Source organism: Mya arenaria, chromosome 4, assembly GCF_026914265.1.
Source record: "Mya arenaria isolate MELC-2E11 chromosome 4, ASM2691426v1".
Classification (NCBI taxonomy): domain Eukaryota; kingdom Metazoa; phylum Mollusca; class Bivalvia; order Myida; family Myidae; genus Mya; species Mya arenaria.
In genome coordinates, this window is record NC_069125.1 from 52,916,392 (window position 1) to 52,928,232 (window position 11,841).

Here is an 11,841-nt window from a genome sequence, read left to right on the forward strand (position 1 = left end):
AAATTAATAAGTAACCTTCCGTTTTCGTTTACCGTTAAATCTTCAGTGTTTCTCGGTAAGAAATCGTCTGCAAAATAGTCGTCAGGCATAAGGTCTAAATTCTGTAAAAACTCATTTTCAACAAAATCATGTAGTTTCCCTACCCTACTGTTCAGATCCCCTACTATCATATAATTTATATTTTGAACATCATTTTCAAAAATAATCATATCATTCACAATATTATCGAACAAATCATTATAAGCAATACCTTCACGACTACTGTTTGTAGGAATATTATAACAAAGACAAACATACAAGTCCACACTTAAACACACTAACTGACCATCAATCTTAAACCATATCATACAGTCATCTACAGTTTTTACCAATGTTACATATTTATCAATTTTCTGTGAAATATAAGCGATAAGGCCGCCACTGTCTCGAACTGCATTTGGTCGTTTCGATCTGTTTAACAAATAATAATTAAAACCATCTATCTCATAATCGAAATATTCATTTGATCAAGTCTCTGTTAATAAGATTATATCATGTTTATCAAAAATTGTTTTCAAATCACTCGATTGCAATTTATTGTATCGTTTCCCAACAAGTCCCTGTATGTTCAAAAGACAAAAGTCTATTATCACTTTTCTCCGCGTGTTCCTATTTCTGTGACCTTTGACCCGTATCTGGTTGAGTGGAATCAGCCGGTTTCTCTCTCGACTGGTTTTCCCGATGTCTATTTTTAGAACTAGGCCTCGATCTAGTCTCCATTCCCTGTGTTGCTCCCTCGTGTGTATATTCCTGTGAATTTGGATTTAAAGTGTTTGTTTGCGAATAACGTGATTGTGATCGGCTCCTTGCACGATTTCTATTACGGATAACATCGACTTGCTCTGAAGGTAAGTTTGTTTGAGTGTTTGTCTGTATTGTTGATGCACCCTCATTCACACTTGTGTCACGTGACAACGAATCATGAACATGTACAATGTTTACATTCTGTGAACTGTTTACCTCTGAGTGGGCGTGTCGCTCAGGTGTTTCGAATACGCTGTTTCTATGGGGGCTGTCAATGACAGTTGAGCTGGAATACATACGCTCCCGTTCTCTTTGGTTATTTTCAGTTTGTGTCGGTTGCTTGATTTGTTGTTGAGATTGATCGGTAAATTGTTCCGGAATTCTGCTACCTCGTAGGATTGTGAACCAGTCAGGAAATCTGTCTGCAACAAATCGCCCCTCAATGTAAAGTCTAGCGGGGTACCTTATCTGGACTTTTTTTCTGTTCTGTCTGGCGTCTTCTGCTGACTGAGAATTATACAGATCTTTCCTTGCTTCCATGATTTCTTGTGGGTATTGTCTATCAATGCCATAGCTTTTCCCCCTTAACCTGTAAGCTTTTTGAAGAATCTCTTCAGTGTCCTGATAGTTATGGAGGCGGGCGATGATTGGTCTTTTGGGGTCACCCCTACGGTGTATTGGTGTAAATCGTAGCTGTCCCAACCGATGGGCCCTGTCAATTAAGACGTCTTGTGCGTTAATGCCAAGCTCGCGTTTAATAAAATCAAGGATAATTCTCGTGTCTGAATGACCATTATTGTTTTTCTCATTGATACCATAAAAAATTAGATTGTTTCTCATATCTCTTGCCTCACTGTCGATTGATTTGTATGCTAATAATTTGGGTAAACGTTCATGTTCATTCATTTGGTGTTCTATATGATCGATTTTCTTGTTTACACTTTGCATATTTACTGATTAATGTTCTATGTCCGATAGGCATTTAGTCTGATTAGCATCTACCTTTGTTAAAGTCTGGCTGTTTCGGCTCATACAATCGAATATGTGGTTTAACTTCTCATCTTGTGTTAACGCACTAAATGTGTCACTAGTTACACTGCTCAGACTGTCTGTCATACGTTTCCTCTTTGCATCTCTTTGTTTACCATTGACCAGTGTCCAGTTTTCGCCGTCGCCATCTTGAATTTCTTCACCTGTCGTACCTGTGAATCTGTTTTGAGTCTTTACATTATACTCCATATGCTCTATTTGCTCACAGAACCGGTTCACATCCGAAACTGATGTATCTAATGTCCCCTCAGCACTCATTTCACCTTTTCTTACCCTACTTGTATTTTAATAGTCGAAAAAATCTCTGATTAAAATTTTCACCTGCTGTTGCTACTGGAAATACGTCATCATTATGAATAGGCCAGTATGCACAGATACGGTGTTGTTCCACACATGACATGCAGTTCGGGGAAATGACTGAAGCCTAAGTGGACAGTTTGTACACTGCATAGGGAACAATCAATATTTATGCCGCTGCAGAGATAATATACAATAAACGTTTGCTACTGATCCACAACATAGTATCAGTCTATATACGATTTGTTTCAAATGTTTCGGTCTTAATCGATTGTTTAACAAGACCGACATTAACCTCTGAGCTCAAACTTTCTGAGTGAGTGCATGCCATTTGTGTTTAAATATAGTAAATCCTTCTTTCTTGTTATGTCATACTAACCGACAATCCATTTCTGGAGCAAATAAAGAAGACAAACATTTGGGAACGAATAAAACCTAAAGTGCGAAACCGAAATAAATCCCTGATGCCATAACTGCACTGAGGTGTTCTTCGCTTACAATCACAAACAACCACGCTATACCACCGTCACCTACAAATCGTTTTATGACTCAAGCGAAATACCGTCTGATTTTGAGACATAAGTGTCCTCAAAAAAGAACAAGAGCTCTGCTCGGCGTTTCAATATTAACATCTTTGTACTATCTAAACATGAACTTTAATTTTATGTAAATTTCTGAACCAGACCATTTTTAAGCGATGCGCGGCCGCTGTTTGACAGTGCTAAGCGGATGCAAGAGCTATACAAGTATCAAGGACCACGGACAAAACATATCTTTGACGGTAATATAGTTGAAACGATCATAATGCGCTCATTTTCAAAATATCTATTGCTAGACCACTCTCCAATCAGTACGTACATTTTGAGCAAAGCTATATTGTAAAGCGTTTACTTATCGATGCAAATAAGTTTAACTATTATTTGTATATCAGTGGTGGTAATCTCCGTAAAACAAATGATTTTCATCGGTTGCCGTTATTGAAAATTTTACGTGCTGGGCATGATTTTAGGAAAATAATCAATAATACAATTATGTGCCGCCAACTCTATACGAGGTAAGGAAAACGTGTTTTATGTGCTGCTAAATCTATTCGAGGTAAGGAAAACGTGTTTTATGTGCTGCTAAATCTATTCGAGGTAAGGAAAACGTGTTTTATGTGCCGCCAACTCTATTCGAGGTAAGGAAAACGTGTTTTATGTGCCGCCAACTCTATACGAGGTAAGGAAAACGTGTTTTATGTGCCGCCAACTCTATACGAGGTAAGGAAAACGTGTTTTATGTGCCGCTAAATCTATTCGAGGTAAGGAAAACGTGTTTTATGTGCCGCTAAATCTATTCGAGGTAAGGAAAACGTGTTTTATGTGCCGCCAACTCTATTCGAGGTAAGGAAAACGTGTTTTATGTGCCGCCAACTCTATACGAGGTAAGGAAAACGTGTTTTATGTGCCGCCAACTCTATTCGAGGTAAGGAAAACGTGTTTTATGTGCCGCCAACTCTATTCGAGGTAAGGAAAACGTGTTTTATGTGCCGCCAACTCTATTCGAGGTAAGGAAAACGTGTTTTATGTGCCGCCAACTCTATACGAGGTAAGGAAAACGTGTTTTATGTGCCGCTAAATCTATTCGAGGTAAGGAAAACGTGTTTTATGTGCTGCTAAATCTATTCGAGGTAAGGAAAACGTGTTTTTTTCTTCTAATATTCCAAAATTACAGTATCATTCTAATTGACATTATTTGTTGCAGCCGTAAATAGTACAATAGTAAGATTGTATGTAACGTTAAATAATGCTCACCAAAATACGAAACACTGATGGGTATGAGAACCACTGTTTGCACCTATAATATAATTCTCTCGAAGGTTTGACATCATTACCGTTGATAGATACATAAATGTATCAATCAAAAATCATTTTGACCTAGAAAAAACTAATTAACCCCAAGAGAGCTATCGTTTTCCTTTGAACTGAATCATTTCTGTATATCTTGTTAGTTTTATCATCTTAATAGAGATTAACTTTATCGCCTTAGAAACAACGCAAATGTAAATCAATTTAATGTTTGTGAGCACTTTTCCAAAGAAATCACAGGAGGGATTTCAGTTTTTTTAGCTTGAAAGTCCAAGATGACAACGACTAGGTACATTTTGTCACGTAGGAAGTGAGTCAGTTAGGAGACCTTGTTTTCACTAAATAATAGCCTCGACTGTTTGTCTTCAAGGATGAAGAGGCTCTCGTGATAAGTATGGCGATCGTCTTTTTGCAACACAATTGGGATTACTGATACTTATAGTTTCGGAAAAAAACCCACTAGAATTAATAACAGCCGCCAGTAAATGTTAATTCTTTGTTCATATAAACTTCTGAGTCTTTAAAACTCATATTGGAACATGTTCACAACTAAAATATACTCGTTTGTAACTTTATAATATAAATTACTTGTAAAATTTGTCAGAAACTACAAATATCGTGTTATCAAAATCCAAAAGTAGTTCGATGGAATAAATGAATTCTAAGTGGCTTGATTTGCGGTCACTGTTTAGAAAAAAAACAACGTCACCACAACCTAGTAAATAATTCAAAGAATGTGCTAGTTAAAATATGCATTAATAAAGATTATTCTGGTCCCCCTGAGCAATTATCATAGAAGAAGAAGAAGAAATTTTATTCAAGGAAATATAACACACAATATACATTTGAAATAGGCCAGCATGACCCGTGATCAAATTCATCGAATACAATAGCTTACGTATACAAATTCAAAATTCAAATAGCGAACAAGTAAACAAGTATACTTGTATCAAATAAATAGCAGCTGTACCTAGGAGAGTTTGATATACATATCATAAATACATAAATGATCTTAACTATGAAATATTATATCTATGTCATAGTATTAACAACAGTGTCTACAAAATACAATAATACAACATGCATATGATATGTATTAAATTTGAAGTTTAATTATTTTACAAAAGATACTACTTGTGCGTTATATTCTTAGAAGTACAAACGTGTCTAACTTTAATGAATATGTCCCATTCCCACCCCCACTAAAAGAGCGAAAACGAAATATTAGGAGGGTTTACATAGTAAACACAAGGGTTGAAGCCTTTAACAATAAACTATATTAGGAAATAAGTCGAAGCAAGAGAGAAAACTAGGCCATCAAATTTAAATTCCGAATGTAAACAGTCATTTCATTCACAATTTTATCAACACTAAGCCGTGTTAAAAAATCTAAAAAAACTTTTTACCAATGTTTTTATCTCTTATATCACGTTGTCACGAACTAATCAAGCACATACTCATTGTAATGTACCTGAATTTGATTTTGCATAAACATTATTTTCTATGTATTTTGTGTATGAACTTTATATTGACTCAAATGTCCTTATAATATACATTTATATCATAAGACTCTTCTACCTCTGTTCCATGGTATATCATATGCCAAGATGATGTAATACATTTTTACATATTTTGACAGAAATGCACTACTCACAGAAATTGCAAACGTTTTTCACAGACTTCAATGTTTGTTGACAAACCCGAAACATTCACAGGGACATGTAAACAGTAACATTGCAACCTTGACTTTCAGTGAATGGCACCCTATATACGAGGCAGCTTCAGATATAACACAGTTGCCTCTGTTGAACAGCCGTAAAACATTTCAATCACGACTAGAACATAACGTTTGTCATAAACCGCTTATATTGAAGAAAGCCGCATCTTAAGGTTTTAATTTATAAACGATGTGTTGCGGCACAGGACTTCACATACTCAATGACCAGGTACATCACCTGCACATGAGGACATCGGGCAGAAATATAGTTCAGTCTTCTCCAAGGTACGATGTAGTCATACAAAGCCATCTTTCTGATATAACACCATTAGGTTACCCCTAGGTTTAAATATATGTATTCATAAAGTTTCACAATGCTCTAAATGATTGGAATAAAGATATGCTCGTGAACAAGTTTTTGTGCCGAAACATTGTATTTTCCATTCATTGAAATTGTAAATGCTCCATAATTGACTGTCAATCAATCGTCCGTATAATAAAGAATGTGATTATTTAATTCAACTAAAGTTGACATAAAGTCGCTTGGAATGTCTAAATTAGGCAAATCATCCAAAGTAAAGTTTTGTTTTTGTTTAAGAAACAAATAATATTGATAGTTTTGTCATATTAATTGGTTCGAACAAAATTGAAACAGATTTACGACTTTGCTAACGTTTTTTTATGTAAGGTCACGTCATTAATTTTATGGCATCGAGGTCTTGGCTACAGCAAACGCAAGAACAAATTGATGCATAACGGCAAGTCGGCGCGGTAATAATGGAAGAAAAGACATGCATGTAGATCACACAATAATGCTTATTTACTTCAATGATTACATGTGAAGTATACATATGTTCGAAAGACATTTTTGTTGATAGTTCTGTAACAATTGTATTTGTTTTGTGAACACACTTCACTGTAATGAGTAAATTAAACGGTGAAAAAATACTATACATTATTAGGGACTAATCTGGATTTCATTCACGCCCTCGTGGGCGCCGACTAATAAACAGTAAGACATGAATGGCAACGACACCCATACAATCCTATATACATAAATCCAACACATATGAACGAATTATGTAGTCAACAGCAACCAGGTGTCTCTGAAATCTTATCTGGAAAAGTCTTCATTTGAATTCCTGTCTTTTATATGTCAAAGCTGATTTATTTGATGCGATGGAATGCAATTTTGTTTTGACAGTAAATTTTTAGACACTCCGTTTCTCGGAAAGGAGGACAGACAGCTGTAATATCAGTCAGAGTGTCAACGCATACGGAGGCGGGAAATGTCATGTAGTGTTATATAACTGCTCATTAGGCGTTCTTATCTCACAAAAAGAGTTTTTAAATTCATATGAATTTAATCTTTATTTTTGTATCTGGATACTGACATTTTAAATTCGTTAATGTGTTACAGCACGTAAATGTAACTTTCAATTATAAAAAAATCCAGCCGAATTGTTTAAGGGACCAAATACAACTTATCTTCTGTCTCATATATGAAAGACTGGTCGTTATGTTTTTAAAATTTCGTGATTACATCTCGAAGAATATTACACATCATTTATATATTTTTTAGTGTATTATTGTTTTTTAATTGTGTTTTTCCTCCTACTTTGTACAATGATACTCTCATTATTAGACTAAATAAAAACTTAACTTTTAACCTTTGTTAAGGTGAGCTATGTCTGATAGTTGTCCTTGAATTACTTTATCGTACCTTTTAAAAGTAAGGACTGTTACTCCGGCTTGATTCCTTTGTTTACAGGTGATGTTGGTATCCGGTCGTTGAGTATTTGAAATTAATATATCAGTTTATATGTTATTTTTTTGCGAAAGTCTTCATTGTTTTCAAGTTGGTGCGTGCTCTGATGAGGCTTTTATATTTTGATGTATTAATTAGTAATTATTGATAAATGATGGGACAAGTGTGAGGTTATGGCCATGCTAACTAGTTTAAGCCCCCAATAGACTCGAGTTCCAGTGAACCTTTGTTTCACTGAACGCTCCAGGGCCGTCATCCCATCAATTAAAAGTTAAGCAATTTTGATGAAGGTATGGTTTGTTTGTGGTGTAAGTTTGATTTTGGGTGTTTGTATAAATGTACATGTATGTGATGTTAATATGCTTGTGTCTAAAGCTTATTGTAGTTTGGGTCCTTGCCTAGTGCTACTAAACAGGGGTTTCCCCTGTATTTTTATTGTATTATTACAATAAAATGGTTAAGTTGGTGGATATATTATTCATTTGTAATTAAAAGTGCCTGATCATGTGTTTTTTATCGAGTGAGTATACATGGAAGAGTATATTTCAATTGTGCTGGATTGGTCGATGTCATGTTTGACTAATTTGGGTATAGCTGAAGGTAAGGTTTAAGGTTAAAAATGACTGGCCATGTCGTTATACCGATATAAGATATCACATCTAGACATAAACATGTTTTTTTAATACAGCAAATTACGTTATAGTACAACTCAATTTCGAAACCCCTGGAGCAATACTAATTATGCTGCCTTATTTTTCTTGACATGCTTCAGGAATAAAACTATAATAGTTGAATTTTAACAAAATGCCTTTGTTAATATTTATGGTGCTTTCTGATTTTTTAATATACATTCAGCATATCAAATGGAAGTCTCATGGGAGTCGATTGAAAACATCCGATTTGTTTTTAGCACAAAAAGCGCTATCACTTTAGCTAACTAGATTTCAATCCTACAAGGAAAAATCAAACTTACTCGTTTGTTTAACAAAACCGACATTAACCTAAAATCTCAAACTTTCTGAGCGAAACCATCCCATTTGTGCTTAAATATAGTAATCGTTTCCCGTATGAGCATTGTTTTTTTTCGAACTGGTCATCAATACTTCTCCTTGGTATACAACCTCAAGTACGAAAAGGTATAACTAATTATATTCAGAAAAATCCTTAAACTATAGTCAATAGTGTGAATGTAACAAATATTACAATAGTAAGCTTTCATAAAACGATAAATAATGTTCATCAAACACGAACCACTAAAGGGAATATGAATCAATACACCTATAATGACATATAATTCTTGAACGTTTGTTTTGTATCTTTGTGCCATTATAGATATCAGGCTTGTTGCCTGATGGGATTGTCCCTGTATCTTTCATAGCATTATTATCATTGATTGCCACATGCACGTTTTAGTTAAAATAATTTCGAACTAGAAATAACTAATTTAACTCCAAGCGAGATAAATCGTTTTCCATCGAAATTAAACCCTAAATGGCTTTCCTTTTCTAGACATCGTATATTTTTCTCATTTAAGTAAAATTAACTTCTTCGCCTAGGAAACAACGCAAAGGTAAATCAATATAAATGTTTATTTTTAGCGTTTTACCAAAGCAATACCAGAAGGAGTTCAGATTGATAGTTTTAAAGCCCCGGATGATAACGACCGTGTACATTAAGTCACGCAGTAACAATAAGTGAAGCAGTAAGGAGACGAGGACACACTCGCTGAGACGTATAATATTATTCAACAATATCATGGACTGCTTCTTGTCTGCTGGAATGTAGTCTCTCGTGTTAAGTATGGCGACTGTTTTTACAACACATTTTGGATAAACAAGTACTGCTTGTTTCTGAAAAACACTGGAAAGCATTTTCCACCAGTAGATATTCCTTCTTTGATTATATAACTTACGATTTTTTAAACTTGAAAACAAAAAGTAGCTGTCTAATGTTCACAACCAAACAGTGCGCCATTACTCTAAACAACGAAGAAATCTGCACCTGGATACTGCAACACGGAGGCCAGACAGATGGTCAATGCATTGTATATTTAATATAACTACACTCTTGATGTTTGTGAAAAAATAAATAAATCATTGTTAACATATTCTTTCATAAAGAATAAACAAACTTCACTCATTGACCCCATTTGTGGAAGCATGCGCACCAACGCTATTGTATAATCATTTCTTTAGTTTTACGAAACGTCTCTAAAAAGGCCTTTGATTCTTTTAAAAAAGCAATGTCAAACAAAACAACAACATATTTCCAACAATTTTAATCACAGATTAAATCCATATTTTTATCAAAATGCAATCTTGCTACAATAAAGAAGGTACTTGAGACAATGCTTTGAACGGCAAATCCGCGATAACAAATTAATTTAGGTTTAAAGTCATTCCGGTGGTAAAAATAACGTGTCTACTTATGTAAGTTTGTACAATGGCATTTGGCACAATATATATGAAAAACTACCGAAACAAGCTTAGTAGTCGAAAATTTAAATATAAGGCGAAATTTGATATTTGATTTTTGAAGATATGATCTTCATCCCGTTTAAGTATCTCGTTAATGTGTGTATTTCTATATTTATCTATTTACATTTCAAAATTTTAACTGGTATGTTTCACATTGTCGTCATTGATGACTTGTAAAATTGGGCAGTATCTACTCATATCGTCGTTGTCAGACTCGACATGTAGTTCGATGGAATAAATGAATTCTTAGTGGCTGGATTTGGGATTACTGTTCCAAGGAAGTTCCATTATTGATTGGTAATTGATATGTTACGTGTAAAAATAGGCATACATATCAATTTGAACTGGTGCCCCTAAACCGCTTGACAATAACTATGAACATGACATTTACCGACACAGGTAAGATGCACTTATCATTTTTCACTTCGGACAATCACATTACAGTGAATGGAAATTGTGAGTCAAATCGCTTTAATAACGCCTTACCATAGTGTGGCCTTTAGGCTTCCACAATACGAAGTGGGTGGGAAAGGCCAACAAATTAAAACTTTGCATTGTTTTTATATTTAGATTTGAGGTATACTCTTTTTCGAGAGTTAAACATCCATCCTTTGCAACTTGTTAACGTGTAACAAGTAATAAAGCAAATTTAACGATCAAATATTGTTTCATATATAAGTTGAAAGTCCGCTTGCGTTTTTACGCAAAAGTCCATCGAACATATAAAACACCAGTTTGTATCAAAATGTTCCAGTCTTAATGACACCTTTTTAAATAAGACATATATTTAATAAAATATGAAAACATAGTGACTTCAATTCATGGTTTAAAAAACGCAAATACATCTCTTACCATAAAAGCAATCCCCGTAAATAGTGCGAAATATCAAACCTTCTGTCATATTTAAAAAAGGTCTTTCAGAAATTCCGGTGATTTGGTCCACGAAATGCACTTTAGAACTGTGGAAGTTTCTTAAGTTAAAGTGGATTAGGAAGGCCAAATGATTGCTCGGAAGCTTCTCCATTGTTTCATTCTAATATAAAGCAGATGTACACTCATGAATAAATCTATTTATTTGGCTATACGTTGGATGCCAAATCATAATAATGGAAACCTGATTTGTCTGGCCTTTCACCCAGCCAAAATGAACTAACTAGACATCGCCCGCAGTTGAAATTGCAAGATCAAGATTGAATTCATCAGAAATAACGTCTGCACAATGTTTGTAGGCGGTGACCCGTAGCGGTACAACACTTGCGTTCAACTTGGTAATGAATATATGTATTTTTACATATAAATAGTTTTTGATTTTTTTTTATAAAGTGCCTACCAAATCGCAAAAGATGTTGAGTGACCAATAGAAAACAAAGCTTAAAAATGCATACTTTGATAAGATTCACCTTTTGCGTTTTATCTTTATTTAGGATTGGGATAAGAGTGAGGTGTGTGCACTTAAACTGGTTTAAACCCCTAGTGAATTTACATTTTACTGACCGTTCCAAGGCGGTACCTTGATAAACTGTTTTTGAACTAGGGCACTTGTGGCCTAGTTCATAGCCATAAACACGCTATTTGCATTCTCAAGCCGCATCTGGGGGTTCACTGACGTAATGTATTCATACGCTGTATTTTGATTGGATTGCCGTTAGCGAATTTGAATAATCAAAGTAGTACCAGAACTGATTACAAAGAAAACATCCAATAAAAATAGTTCTCCTAACAATTCAAGCTAACTGTATGTTCTTTTAATGAAGCACAAGAAATTCATACGTAGCGAGTGAGTTTATAGGGTTAACGTTAATGTTCTTGCATACGGTCAGATTATATGCAATAAGAATATAAACATATTGGAAAAGTACGAAACGAAATTTTTCCGTTCAATGCTCTGTATTGATAGACTGG

At 34.6% G+C, this 11,841-nt stretch overlaps 1 protein-coding gene across 1 annotated transcript; it reads right to left on the reverse strand.

The window, feature by feature from the left end:
- Window positions 1–648: 648 nt before the first annotated feature.
- Window positions 649–1,689, reverse strand: LOC128230907 (uncharacterized). The gene has a single exon (XM_052943335.1). The coding sequence runs from the start codon at window positions 1,687–1,689 to the stop codon at window positions 649–651; it is 1,041 nt and encodes a 346-aa protein (XP_052799295.1).
- Between the last annotated feature and the right edge of the window lie 10,152 nt (window positions 1,690–11,841).